The sequence below is a fragment of the Botryllus schlosseri genome, chromosome 14 (assembly GCF_051294905.1).
Source record: "Botryllus schlosseri isolate E-star chromosome 14, Bs_hap1, whole genome shotgun sequence".
In the NCBI taxonomy this organism is placed as follows: Eukaryota; Metazoa; Chordata; class Ascidiacea; order Stolidobranchia; family Styelidae; genus Botryllus; species Botryllus schlosseri.
The window spans coordinates 2,154,311-2,169,052 of NC_137249.1; the positions used below are offsets into that span (position 1 = coordinate 2,154,311).

A 14,742-nucleotide genomic window follows, 5' to 3' on the forward strand; every position below is an offset into this window, starting at 1 on the left:
AATCGAGGTTTCCCGCTTTTTCCGCAGTTTCCGCGTTTTAGGGGCCGTTTCCGCGAGTTCCGCGTTTTCCGCAGTTTCCGCGTTCCCTCCTTTTAGGGTTACCCTAACCATATCCTAGTATTTCAAAAGTAAATATTACTACCTTAGTATTATCCTACCCAAGTCTTCACCAAGTTCATGAGTACTTGCCGTATTGCCAAATATGATGTAACAATAATAAAAATAAATATAATCAGGTGAATTTTTTCAAATTTTTGTGCCAGTGCCGTTATTTTTGGTGATACGACCGTTGATATACAAAGTTCTTACGAAATATTTACTGCTTCCAGACTATTACCCCTGACGACTGTCGGCCGAAAATATTGGGACATATTTCGGCATGAATATATTATTCTGGTATTTGTTGGAGTTTTGTATCTCCAACAGTCTCTTCAAACAATGTATTTATATTTGAAATGAACCGTGATATTTTGGCAGATATTTTGGGGTAATCGTCAGCAACTAATTGATAATTCAAACAAATTTTGTATATCAACAGTCTTGTCACCAAATATGACGTTGCAGGCATAAAAATTCCGAGTTTTATTTTATAAAATTTTTTTATATTTTTAAAATTTGTCTCAAATTTTTAATTCTATTTCTCATTCAATTTTTTTCATTTTTTAAATATATACTGTTCCAGATACAAAATCCTCTTCCTGGATGTACTTTTCCCTCTCGGTGTAGACAAGATCATATTCGTGGACGCGGACCAAATCGTGCGCGCCGATCTGCGCGAATTACGAGACCTCGACTTGGACGGCAACCCCTACGGCTACACGCCCTTCTGTAGCGACAGAACAGAAATGGACGGCTTCCGCTTTTGGAAATCGGGCTACTGGGCCCAGCATTTGGCCGGAAGGAAATATCATATCAGCGCTATTTATGTAGTTGATTTGAAAAAGTTCCGTATGATTGCGGCTGGAGATAGGCTGCGCGGACAGTATCAAGGGTTGAGTCAAGACCCCAACAGTCTGGCTAACTTGGATCAAGATCTACCCAACAATATGATACATCAGGTAAATGTTGACCGTGTGTTATGTTATCGCTCTAGCAGGGTACAAGTAACAAGGTTTCAAGCAGATTCGGAAATATTTTCAGCTTTTTGATATTGGATAAGAATTAAAATGGTAGCTACAGTTCTTCCAAATTGGATTAGAATAACCAAATTCGCAAAAACTTGAAAATTTAGTCAATTTCTGATTTACAAACACAACAAATATCAATTAAAATTATAGGTACAGTTCTTCCGAATTGGATTAGAATAACCAAATTTGCAAAAACTTGGAATTGAGTTGATTTCTGATTTAGAAACAACAAATATCAATTAAAATTATAGCTACAGTTCTTCCAAATTGGATTAGAATAACCAAATTCGCAAAAACTTGAAAATTTAGTTAATTTCTGATTTACAAACACAACAAATATCAATTAAAACTATAGCCACAGTTCTTCCGAATTGGATTAGAATAACCAAATTCGCAAAAACTTGGGAATCGGGTTAATTTCTGATTTAGAAACAACAAATATCAATTAAAATTATAGCTACAGTTCTTCCGAATTGGATTAGAATAACCAAATTCGCAAAAACTTGAAAATGGAGTCAATTTCTGATTTAGAAACACATATATCAATTAAAATTATAGCCACAGTTCTCCGGAATTGGATTAGAATTTGGTTATTCTAATCCGAGTGCTGAAATTGTTTCATCCCACCCCAGAATGTGGACAATGTTTACTGTACTTTCAGGTCGGCATCAAATCTCTCCCTCAAGAATGGCTGTGGTGCGAGACGTGGTGCAGCGACGCTTCCAAGCCAAAAGCAAAAACGATTGATTTGGTTAGTCCAGGATATGCATTTACGTGTGGAAAAACCTACACTGCGATATAATGCACTGAGAGATGACATTGCTTTGTCTGGTAGAGTCCTAGACGATGCATCCCTTTTTGATTTAAGAATGCAGCCTTGACAATTTTTCCAAATTGTATCTCCACGAACGAATGTATTTACACTCAGCTATTCAACGCAATAGTTTATCAGAAGCGCAGTAAAATTTGTAGATTTTGCTTACTTATGCGACTTCCTGAAGCGGTTTCTACCTATCTCTTGCTTACTTGAAAATCAAGTACCAACTTGCAATTATTGGTCATGTTTCAATGCATCTGCGCCGCATATATCGTTTGAAAGCAAAGACAGTGCAAGAAGATGTAGTGACTGACATATTGTTTCTGTTGCCAATGATCAGTAGTTTCATGAACCTCATTATAAGACACAAATAATGGGCAGTTTCAAATACAAAATACCAGATCTTCCGCAATTATGAAGTGCGGATTAATTGACGCATTTCCAATTCTTGTTTCAATTATACAGTGCAATAACCCGCTCACAAAGGAGCCAAAGTTACAGGCGGCCGTCAGAATCGTGCCAGAGTGGGTGAATTACGATAACGAAATTAAAGAATTTCAAAAGCAACTGGAAGGGAACGCCACCGTTTCAGAATCTGTGAAGAAAGGCAAGTGTTTCGTTATCAATCTTGAAGGCGTTTTTGAATTTGAAACCCTCTTCTAGGCTCGGGTCACACGGAATTGTGATCGCACGAATACGACCGATGCCGGGTGGAACCTAGAAAAATTTTGCACTTTGGAAGGCCCACTGAACTTGAAGTGCAATAGCCAACGACCAAACTAGCTTGACGTGTGCGCGAGATACAACTGCTATGCACGAGGTTTACTGCGATGCCAAATTTGGAAAGATGCAGCTCTATGGTTGAATTAATATGTTGTTTGGCGCAAGCTATTGTGTACCTGCTCTGGATTGGAATCAGATTTGTTCCGTATTTGTTTTAGTACTGCTTTATCTGTTTCTTAGTAATTATGCTCTCTTGGTGAATGAACTGATTCCAATTAGGTGTGGATATAGACAACTACTCCTAGTAGATATTTCTAAAATACAATATTGTTTGTATCTCGTTAATGCGCTCAAACTATCTGACTATGTGAATCAATAGCATTGGTTCTTAGTTAAATGTGTGATCAGCTTGCAACAAACGGAAGACAGCAGATTTTATTTCTTTGTAAAGATGATTATCATTCCGTTGACAATTGCACAGGCATGCGGGATACTGTAGTACAAAGTCACATGAAAAAACATTCATGTACAGTGTACACTGTCACTCAACAATTTTTAGCCTTTTACAAATCGATTAGAATCAGTGAATTCACCCTTTGATATGATATTGAATTATCAAACGGGACCACAAATCAGGTTTAGTTGATATCAAGAGTGTATTCTCACAAAGCGTGAGAAAGGCAAATAAAAAAGTCTGACACTATGTTTGTCTCGTTTTGCGCTAGACATTTCTCCTTGCAGGAGTTGCAGCATTTCCAGGAAAACCAGGAGTTGAATTAAAATTAAAGCATATAAATATTTCAAATTAGTTGTCCAGCATCTTGCTGTAAATAATCTGATCGAACAACCAGAATTATCTAGTTGACTGGGATAGTGCAAGTATTCTTGGTCGTACAGCCCCTAGTGAGCACCTTAGTGACAGTGAACATTACACACGAATATTTCAATTTCGTAAGCAGTCAGCACATACCAATTCAATATTGCGAGGTTAATGTCCTAGAATCAATGACAAGTTTGCAACACAAATTGCCTAGCAGTTGCAACATTAACTACATTTCAACATATAACATTACACTCAATGTCGGACTGAAAACAAACTTTTCATATAAATTAGTTTTAAATAATCTCACTATAGTACCATGGAGCAGAACCAAGATCCAAGTAATTCTCTCCTGTTGCATGTAAACTTGGTGACTAGTAACCACTGGTTTTCGCTACTTTCCAATCACATCATTCTCTCGAAGTAGACTTCACGTATAAAGTTTTTTCAACCGAACAACAACATGCTACAACAACTAGGTCATCTCCAAGATTTGTTTAATTTCTTGTTCTGAGCCAGTTTCTTCGTTATGACCATGGCTAGGAACATTCCGAATAGAACAGCGATGATGAGCAAATATTCGAAATCTTCCTTCAAGACATCGAACATGTTGCTGGGATGCGTGCGGGTGAAAAATAAATCGAGTCCGGTCACCAGCACTATGCTTGTCGATTCCAGAGCCGACGGGCAAGTGTAGATATCTGAAACGCGGTTAAAATATGAACATAACTTCAATATACAATTGAATAGTAGTCTATATTTATATTGAAATAAACAAATATTTTCGGCTGACACTTGTCACTAGTAGAGAATTGAGACGAACATTATCAAAGAATTGTATGACCAAATATCAAATCACAGGCATGGAAAAAGTGAAAGTGGTTTAAAATCATAATCCCTCAAGTATGCAATTTAAAATTGATTCGCCTATTCCAAAAAATTATACATATGCTACCTTGTTACTCACCACCTCTGTAAAAATGTGATCAAATCCAACATACCAAATAGCAGAGTTGTAATGACTCGAGTCGCGAATTTTTGGTGACTCGACGCGAGTTCTATTTTAAAAATGCGCAAAATGACTCGACTTGCATCAATGTGTGAATTGACTCGAGTCATAATGCATGACAAGACCGAGTCATATGACTCGCGACCAGGACGACAGAGACAGGCATTTCATTGGAACTTCTGAGAATATTAAAGTTACTTCACTGTTGGTATTTTGTGTATCAATACTGTACTGAAACTTGAAAAATAGGGCCAGAAATAGTTAGGAGTTCGAAAATTAGTATATTATGAATACGAGACATTCGATATAACCCAAGCGAGTTGAACGTGACTGGAATTCGAAACTGAATAGTGTAGAATATGACTCGAGTCTCAATACTATGACTCATTGATGAGTTGAAAATGACTCGAGTCAAAATTATAAGTGAGAATGACTTGTGTCAGCCCTTGTGACTTGATTATAACAATTATGAATATTGCTTACGTTATTATTTGGTAAGCAATATTACCCAACTACTATCATGACGTGAACGAAATTGAATTCAATTTATTCAAATCATAGTACACTTACTTGAAATCGCAGGAATAGTCTTGTTGTACGTAATGAGAGCCAGAGGCGTGATTTGTATCTCTGGTATGTACGGAATCAAACCCTCCTCACGGTCGGTAATCCTTGGCCTAATCGGTCTTCTTGGATCAAAAAATCTTCTTGGCATACCCACAACGCTACCTCGACCCAACGCCATCAAAATCTGTCGAGAAGTCAAACCTTTTTCTGTTCTTGACACACCCATTGCGGTTACAGTACCGTGGAGAATATACGCTTGTGAAATAACTTGCGGGACTCCAGGATAATCATCGTAAGATGAAAACTTAGTGCTGTTACGTTGTTCTTTCCCTTCGTAAAGCTCATATGAGGCTATTTCTGTTCGCCTGAGTTTCGTGTTCCAATAAGAATAAATAATCCAATTTTCAGAGTGAACAGCATGGACTGGTCCGGATGCTTTTTTATGCGTTGCGTAATAAACTATCTTTCCGCTAACACCGTCGATTAAGTACATCGTCAACGAGGACTGATCAGATTGAACTTTAGATCTAGTTATCATAAGAATCAGATTTGGGTTTAAATATTTGTAAATCACACTACGGTCCGCCAATGGTCTTCCGATGGAATCGATTTTTTCGGAAAAATCTTTACTTTTAATGTCTAAAATTTCTTGCCCGTCTGGTATGTTGAGGATGAATGTTTCAAGCATTTTTTGTTCTTTCTGCATCCAATATCCGTTGATCTTGCCGTTTTTGGTGTCTGCGTTGATTATATAAACGTAATCTCGCATTTCATTTAGTTTTTTGCGGATTTCTTGACTATCTGGTATCAAATGCACATTTAAGTCTGCGCTCAAGAGAATCAACGGCCTGATGTGTGTCGAATCGGTGAAAGGGAGTAAAGAAGCTTGGATAATACCTGTGAATTGTTTCCGTTCCGCAGTTATCTCTCCAGTAATAGGGTTAAATACGATAGCAAATGCAGACTGATTTTCATCAGTAGCTACAATCACGGCGGAACACGGGTTTGGAAAATGCGCGGTAGTACGTTGCACGTAAAGCTTCAATTTTGCATTCTCAATTTCAGGCAGATAAAAGCTCCAAATCACTTCTCCAGATAAGCTGTCCATTCCGAAAACTTTACCGCATTTTGTGACCAAAACCAGCATTTTATGTAACGAAAATGGGTCTCGCGTCAACGATTCGTCTTGCACGAGTGGGTCTTTCGTCTTCTTTTCGAATAATGTGCCTTCTTTGATGCCTTTCGTTAAATGACGGGCGAACGCCTTGATTTGCCCCGTTTGGACTTTGATTCTGTTCACAAACATTTGAATCACCGACAATTTTTCAACTTCCTCAAACTCGATTTCGATCCCGGCTTCCATGTCTGATAAAGGTAGATCTAAAATCTCAGCAGCTACAACATCAGACAAAGATTCGTCCCTGCGCCATGATAACCTCGTCGGTAACGAGACTACCATCATACAATCATCTTCCGTTACGGCCACAACGCGATAACCCATCGGCGACGTCTTTTTGAGGAACATATTTATGAATACTTTATTGACAGTTCCTACATTACTGGGAAGTTTGAAGTCAATTTTGAGGTTTTCGTTCCTCTCGCCTGATTTCACACTAAACGCGTTCACTTCTAAGTTTGAATCTGAAATTCTCGATATAAAATAATGTTTTTCATTCCCAACTTTCAATACAGACACTAAAGCATCAGTCGATCCAGAATTTGTGTTGATGACCTTAATCTCTTTTTTCTTCTCAATTCTAAAATGCGTAACATCCCCGTTTTGTGAAACTGAGAAAAAATCAGTTCCGATGCTTGATAACTCGCTATCTTCAAGTGTCTGTAATGATTTAACGCCCGAAGTGATTCCAAGGCTTGAGAAACTATGATGACTAGTTTGTGAGCCTTGAAATATATCAATGACGTACAAAATCTCCATGTCTTCACAGGCATAAACGAGACAATTTCCTTCAGTTACAACAACAGCATCAGTATTATCAAGCCATGATGTAGGTATAACATTTTCGTTCATCAGATTCAGCGATTTAGCATTGAAGAAGCGAACAGTTATTGATGAATCTTTTACTATATCTAGAACACATATCTGGCTGGACTCTGAGTTCACAAACAGTTTTCCAAGTCCTTGGATAGAGTTTGAATATTTCTGGTATAAAACTTTTGGTTTTGGTTTCGAACCAGACCGAGCAGGACCTGCGTTGACTGCATAAACACCATCCGATGTCGATACAACTATGATATCACTTTCAGCATAATCCAATTCTACAACAGTTGCAGCAATGAAATTAAATTCAATGTCCTCGCCTGCAAACGATCCAAAGCTAAAATCCCATTTCAAAATCCCTGTGACAGGATCCCAAATTCTCATAACGCCCGATTCAGAAATAGTTAATATATCACTACCGTATTTCATGAGTTTTACCAGTTTCTCGTCAGATACTTGCCTCCAATTTAGCTGACCATTTTTGGACGCTAAACTGGCGAGTACATGTCTTTCTGTGATGACAAATAAATTCTTGCTAATCGACATGGTGTTATCGTACACTACGTTCGTTGGTCTTCCGATATATTCTTTTTTCCAATCGTATTTGTTGATTTGGTCTTCATAGAGTGCAGACGTGGATTTGATGAAGGATATTATAGTAACAAAAATCGCCGCATATGACAAAGTCATATTTTAGCAGTTTTGATTCAATTATAAGTCTATACCAGTAGCCTGTATAGTAATTTCAGTGGTAATTAGTATTTGAGGTATCATGCAATGGTAGCCTATACAATAGGCTGGTCAGAACGCCCGGTAATTAAAAAGGAATTGCGAAAGATATATAGGGGAGAGGAGGCCAAGATGAGACACGGGGCAAGATGAGACATGCAATTTTTTCACAGAAAAATTTTCTGATGGACAGATTCCTTCAACTATGTTGTTCCCATAATGTCATTCCATAGTCCTACCATATTAACAAGACAAACAGATTTGAGGTTGGGCAGAAAAATGTCAAAAACTATATTTTCATAGTCGATGTCAGTTATGTGAATTCATGTTTGTAAGGGCATACCTATCATAGTACTTAATATTATAAAACAAGAATACTGGAGATGGTTGAGTGCAATATTAGCAGTGTAATCATGCACTTACCTCTGAAAAGTAACGGACAGAACTTTTTTTATTCAACTTTATATGTTAATTTAGGTGTGGGGGTAAGATGAGACAAAATCATGGGGGTAAGATGAGACATGGGTATTAGAGGGCTTTTCTATTGAAGGCCTCGGAAGATTAAAAATTTACTGTTGAAGGCACACAAAATGTATTATTTATCTAGTAGTTTACCAGATGTGACATTACAAGACAAAATAATAACAAAACTCTTATTGTTGCTGGATCTCATGGTTAATTGGTTTTCGATGTCATTTATATTTGTATATGATGTACTAATTCTTTTTAAAAATGAATTATTTCATGATTATTATATTTTATTCACGATGTTGCTAGTTGATTCATCATTTGGGATGAATTGGTGGTGTAATGAGCATGAATTACTTGGTGTCTCATCTTAAACACAGTGTGTCTCATCTTACCCTCACCTGGGGGTAAGTTGAGACATTTGAGCCAAGGATTTTTGAGGGCCAAGAAATCCATCAGTATGTTGTTCAATATAACTCAAGCCATCGTCATAGAAAGTACAGATCACAGGCTTTCCATTGGTACCAAAATAAATCCTCAGAAGGCATTACTCTTTGAGTGGCCTTGAATTATCAGAAAAGTGTCTCATCTTGGCCTCCTCTCCCCTAGGCCTACAGCACATACAAAGTAACCTCCGTATGAAGTATATGGTGCACTGTACAAGATCTAATGAGGACGGTTTCTCAAAATCGTGAAATTTGGCATTTAAATATCGATACTTTGGAATCAATATAGTCTATGTCCATTTTACACATTTCGAGAAAACCAACTTTTTGTAAATTTTCTTTCGGCCAAATCTTGATTCTAGGCCATGGATAACATTGAAACAATGTGTCAAACATACAAATGCCCAAGCTATGACGGAAAAAAATGAAAACTTTACTAAAACCTGAGTTTCTATTGAGTTTGAAAAGATTTAAAAATTCAAATTTGAAAATGGACATACGGTAACCTACTTTGATTTCACCGCAACGATATGCCTTGGCATAACTTGACGAGGTTATGCTCCATAGTCTCCTTACGTTGCAAATTACCGAGGATTTACACTGCTGAGTGCTGACCAAGGATGGATTCGGCATTGCCGCATTGGCAATGTCACATTGCAAACGACCGTTTTTGGTTTCATGGTCATTTGCAACGTAAGGACACCATCCCCATCGCACAGCCTCGCAGCGTACTAGTAGACATCAGAAATCTGTTGTATGTTCAAAAAGTCTTAGCCGAAATTCAATCAAATTTGAGATCGTCCTCCACATAAAAGTATACCGTATTGGGTATTGTACTAAATATGTTATATCAACCCCAACGCATCTATCAATTTGATACAGAAGCGTACACGACACACGTGATGCCGGAAAGTTAGTGGTATCTTTAGAGAAGACGCCGGTATTTCAAAATATGGCGTTTTATGGGCTTCGTTGAAAGTGGTGACCGAGAAAGCTACATCCTATATCTAGAATTTAATACAATATCAAAACTGTCCAGGATTTATAATATTTAGGATTGACGTTGCAATCATGGTTCGCCTCTGGTTCGGTATCAATATTTATTTCCGTTTATATGAGATTCACGCCATGATGACAGCAGTGTAAGAATTGCGATGGTAACGCGACGCTGAGCTTGTTCATTCATTTCGTATCAGAACTTCTCAACTGCTCGTTATTATTATCATATTACCGATGGATAACAATCGAATAATCGCATATACAATATATTAATGTGGAAATATATTCTGAAGTTGCATCGGCACATTCAACAGCAATCGGCAAGGTCACTGTATAATAGGCAAGAGCAGTGAAAATGACTTCTCGGGATTCACGCAAGACATATTCTTCCGATGAAGATGGATTTTTCGACACCAGATCCTCCACAAGATCTAAAACCAGAACCATTTCAAGGGAAAATCGATCTCCAGTATCCGACGAATATTCCGAAGATGGTGAAATTGATGCAAGCATCCATTCTGTAAGCAGTGTTGGTGGTCGATCTACGAGTATTAGAAATTCTGGCAGCAACGGATCATTGTCAACACGTACTAACAGTTCATTATCAACACTGACAGCAACAGCAGAGAATAGACAGCCTAACAGTGTCAAATCTCTCATAGAGTTACATTCAACCGTTCGAAAGCCGAATGATTTGTACGGATGTAGAAAAATTGTAACTCGTGGATCCAGAGATATCCCAAAATATCGTCCCACACCCGTAAAAAAGAGTCCGATTGTTCAGTTGATGTTATCTTCGAAACAACAGGAGATTAACGACCTTCTAAACCGATTATCGAACACAAATCAAAAAATATCGTCGGCAGAAAAAGAAAATAAATTACTCAGGAAATTGCAAAGACGTCAAGATAAAGCTTTAAAAAAATTCGAAGACACTAAGACGGAACTTCCCGGTTTTTTGTCCAAAAATTCGGAAGATCAACGGAAATTGAAACGCGAGTTACGCAAATCTCAAGAATCGAAACGATCTCTCGAAACGAAATTGAATCAAAATTTCGAGGAAATGCAGAAAATGGAAATGACTCTGTCGCGATTAAAAAAGTTAGTCTACGACAAAACTTTGGGGGAAAGATCCGAATTATCGAGACAGCTTGCCGATACGGAAAGCGACCTGGAAAAAGCAAAACAAAATATCAAAAATTTGAACGAAAAGATCGAATCAAAAGTGTCTAGCTACACGAAACAGTTGAAAACAGAAAAACAAAAGCATGGCGACACGTTGAAAAAATTAACAAAAGCGGAGACGCAGTATCTGGACACAAATTCCACTTTAAAAGAAAAGCAACGTGCAGTTCAAAAAGGCAATATATATTCGTTAAGAAACCGAGATATCACAGATAAGTCGCTAATGCCTTTGGTTTCTTCAACTGAAAAGCTACCACTGCCGGCGATTTCAAGTTCAAAATCACCAGTGCAGCCTAATGAAGGCCAAGATGATGAGAATATTGCCACTTTTAGAAATCGATCTAAAAAAAGCGTGTTTCTGACTGCCGATTTCGATTCCCCGAGCAATTCTTTTGTGACAGATTCCGCTAAGTCGCCAACCGAACAGCCAAAGGCTGAACGACAGATCGATGATGATTTTGTGAGGGACCTACAAAAAACAGAGGAAGAAATCAAGAAATTACAAGCCGCAGTACAACAAAAAGCTTTGATTCTCGCAAAATTACAGGATATTGAGCAGACAACTCCGTCAAATCAAGAAATATCTTCATCTAAAAACAATGTTGATCATCAAGCATCAATATCAACCCACCATAACACCAACAGTAATCTTGGACCTATATCTCAACAAAGTACATTAAATTCAAAACCAGACACCTTTGCATCCGGTGGTTATACTCCTAGCATTCACAAATCGTCTGTTTCTCAAAGAAGGTCGCCTATGTTGAGAAAGCAAGTGGCTGTTCCTCCGAAAGATGAGTTGGATATGGAAGAACCTCTATTTGACTTGTCGAGTGGAAAAGATAACAGAAAACCAGATCTTCTGACGCAGTTGTTTGGAAATGCAGATGCTAAAGTATGAGAAATTAAACTGGCATCACATGTGGCATAGTATACTTGAGAATAATCAGAAGTGGTTAAAGTAGTCAAGAAAGTTACTCAATTAGAAGTAGCAACACAAAAATCTACTCAAATACAAATAATAGTGTTTTTGAAAGTAACCTAAAACCACTTCAAGTAGAATTGACTGGCTTTAAAGTAAGTAGCTGTTAGGGTTACCATATTTTGATATCTGGAAAAGAGGACACTTTTTACAAATAATAAAAGCTGTCAAAGCTATAAAGCAGGACGAATTGTCAAAAAGGAGGACATTTTCGATTTCTTGGAAAAAGGAGGACAAATGAAAATGCAACTTTGTGCAAATGTAATTGTCGTTGGTACTTTGTAGAAACAGCTACTAAATTTCTCCGTCTCTCATTGGAAAAATATAATACTTTTACTTGACAAACTGTAAATAGCGAAAAGTAAGTAAGTAAATCATAAAATATTATGAAGTAGAAGAAAATTAGATTTACTTGCTACTATACTGCAAGTAGAAGAAAACTATAAAAAATTAGTACCTCCCCTGCTACTAACTAATATTGCTGCATTCTTCAATCCAGAATCTTAATTTTAAATTGCTTGCCAAAACAATAAGCATATAAGCTTATTTGAGTTTTTTTACCTGCTGGTCACATTACTGTGGTTCAAACGCCGACTATTGATTGGCATTAGTCATAAATTTTCATTTGTACTGCTCACTCATGCCTGCATGCCGTATGTATTTGCTTTTCGGGTTATGTGAAATCTGTGATATTGCTGTCGTCCAGAATTGTCGCGTGTAGGCCTACAATCAAAATTCATAGGCCTAACCTCTAGTAAGTTCTGCTCCTTATAATAAGATGTAGTTCATTCAGTAAGTCGCAATAGTAAATGTTGATATTAGTGGGTGCAATAGATATTTTCCACTTCCAGTGTCAATTATTGCCTGCTCATTTTATATTATCATGTTACTCTCAATCTACTTATGGTGATTGCAGTAAGGGTGAACAATTCGCAGCAATGTTTTTTTCACACTCCTGGAATCTTCATCAGAAATGGATATCTACATATTTGATTTTTAAGAGTGAAAGATATCCATCTGGTTTTTGTGTGAACTTTATATGTTACAAAATTATCTTTGCTCAGTGTATTTGAATATCAAGTAGTTACTGTAGCGGTACTTATAGTCAATTTTTTACGTTGTAAATGCTGTTGTAGTTACTTTATCGTCCTTACATGGTCATAATCATAGACATAGTCGTTCATCTTTGTGACTGTATATTATGTGTTACTATTAATCCCTTGCCTTTCATCTAAATCAGTGGTTCCCAACGTGGGCGATATCGCCGGCGTTTTGGCGATCTAGGGGGGCGATAGGGGGGCGAAAATGGACAAAGGGGGCGACGGGGGGCGAAAATAGCGAAGGGGGCGATAGGGGGGCGATGACGCGTCAAAACGGCTGACCTTTTTTTTTTTTTTTTTTTTAGTCATCCACCTAGCCATTCGGAGAGAAAAAACGTTATTTTCAGCTCTGAGCAGAGAAAGATGACCTTTTTTTTTTTTTTTTTAGTCAACCCGCCGGTGATTACAGCCTGTATGCCCAATTATCGGTGCACAAAATTTGGGGGGCGATGATCGGTGTAGACCTTGAAAAGGGGGCGATGGGTCGAAAAAGGTTGGGAACCACTGATCTAAATGTTGACTGCACGTGCACATAAATATTTCAAGAGCTTCTTGGAGGTACAGAATTTCAATATACAATTGAATAGTATATTCATTTTGAAATGAACAGGAATCATATCACAAAATATGACGTCGCCAGCATGAACTTAAAATTAATCTGCGCGAAGAGAGAGCTTAATGTACTTTTTTTTAATGGTACATTAGATACATATATGGTACTCCTACATAGATATAGTACAATAACTGTGACAGTGCTAGCCTTCGACTACATATTTCCTGTATACAACAGTTTTACTTGGTCTGTGTTCTTAACATGCCCCTACCGAGCGAGATAGTGTAATGGTTATGCGTCCGGCTTCTCGAGCGGTAGGTCGTGGGTTCGATCCCCGGCCGGGTCATACCAAAGACTCGAAAATTGGTATCTGCAGCTATCCTGCTAGGCGCTCAGCAATCACGGATAGCATGGAGGAGAAAAAAATATGGGGGCGCAGACTAGATGACCTCATGGGGCCGTATCGCAACTCCGTCGTCAAAGCATCTCGATGGTGCAGGCGAAAAAGAATATCATCTCTCTCTCTCTCCCTGAGGGTTCGCCTATTTTTGATGTTCATAAGTATGGTCCTACTGGATATGATTTCAGTATTCACACTGAAGACCTTACATAACGATTGGTTATCAACAAGCTAAGCAAAATTCGAAAGTCCAATGTTAATAAACTGCATCTTTGATGCTATTTTTTATGGATTCCATCACTTTGATGACGATGCTCTAAACCTCTATGACCACAGGGCTAAACCTATCTCTGGTTGGCCTATATATATCCACAAACCTTGGTTCATTTTACGTCATATTTTGTGATACGATTGTTGATATACAATGTTCTTTCCAATTCTTTACTAGTTGCTGACGATTACCCCTGACGAGTGTCAGCCGAAAATATTCGGGTTCATTTCAATATGAATATACTATTCAATTACCTAGAACAGTGTAATCAATCATCTATAGATGTAATAAATCATTTGTTGTATTTATGTCGCTGAACCTTCACATTGCGGTAGATGGGCAGTGATAGGGTCTGATCAATAGCATAGATAGCTTTTTGTAGTAGAGTACTGAGTATAAACTTTGGATGGAGCAGTACACAACCAGCTATGGCAGTTTGAAATTTTAACCATTATTACCAAATTTGGAGATTTAGATGGTTTGTCAGACCAACATGACAAAAACCAGACCAACATGACAAAAACTGGTAACAACAAAAATAAATCCA

At 37.8% G+C, this 14,742-nt stretch overlaps 3 protein-coding genes across 4 annotated transcripts in view; 2 read left to right on the forward strand and 1 right to left on the reverse strand.

Moving 5' to 3' along the window:
* Positions 1-3,005, forward strand: part of LOC145456114 (UDP-glucose:glycoprotein glucosyltransferase 1-like) — a 29,786-nt gene extending 26,781 nt beyond the window's left edge. The window contains exons 29-32 of one of the 2 annotated variants that reach the window (XM_080334168.1): positions 683-1,058; positions 1,789-1,878; positions 2,410-2,551; positions 2,608-3,005. In XM_080334168.1, the coding sequence (XP_080190294.1) occupies positions 683-1,058; positions 1,789-1,878; positions 2,410-2,551; positions 2,608-2,630 (631 nt within the window). In that variant the 3' untranslated portion in view covers positions 2,631-3,005. Of the gene's footprint in view, positions 1-682; positions 1,059-1,788; positions 1,879-2,409 lie in introns of both variants that reach the window. The other variant, XM_080334167.1, reaches the window with a different exon arrangement.
* A 79-nt stretch (positions 3,006-3,084) lies between these two features.
* On the reverse strand, positions 3,085-7,820 carry LOC145456115 (ER membrane protein complex subunit 1-like). The gene is made up of 2 exons (XM_080334169.1): positions 5,067-7,820; positions 3,085-4,188 (listed from the first exon to the last, which is right to left on the reverse strand). The coding sequence occupies exons 1-2, from the start codon at positions 7,750-7,752 to the stop codon at positions 3,968-3,970; spliced, it is 2,907 nt and encodes a 968-aa protein (XP_080190295.1). The 5' UTR covers positions 7,753-7,820; the 3' UTR covers positions 3,085-3,967.
* A 2,004-nt stretch (positions 7,821-9,824) lies between these two features.
* On the forward strand, positions 9,825-14,503 carry LOC145456117 (uncharacterized). Its single transcript, XM_080334171.1, has one exon. It carries the CDS (start codon positions 10,060-10,062, stop codon positions 11,788-11,790), a length of 1,731 nt encoding a protein of 576 aa, XP_080190297.1. The 5' UTR covers positions 9,825-10,059; the 3' UTR covers positions 11,791-14,503.
* The last annotated feature ends 239 nt before the right edge of the window (positions 14,504-14,742 follow it).

Bases quoted from the DNA above. Each gene is read 5' to 3' on its own strand.
- LOC145456117 (XM_080334171.1), top strand. From the start codon at position 10,060: ATGACTTCTCGGGATTCACGCAAGACATATTCTTCCGATGAAGATGGA.
- LOC145456115 (XM_080334169.1), bottom strand. From the start codon at position 7,752: ATGACTTTGTCATATGCGGCGATTTTTGTTACTATAATATCCTTCATC. The intron at 4,189-5,066 runs GTAAGTGTACTA...ACCGCGTTTCAG, and splicing joins GACTATTCCTGCGATTTCAA to ATATCTACACTTGCCCGTCG.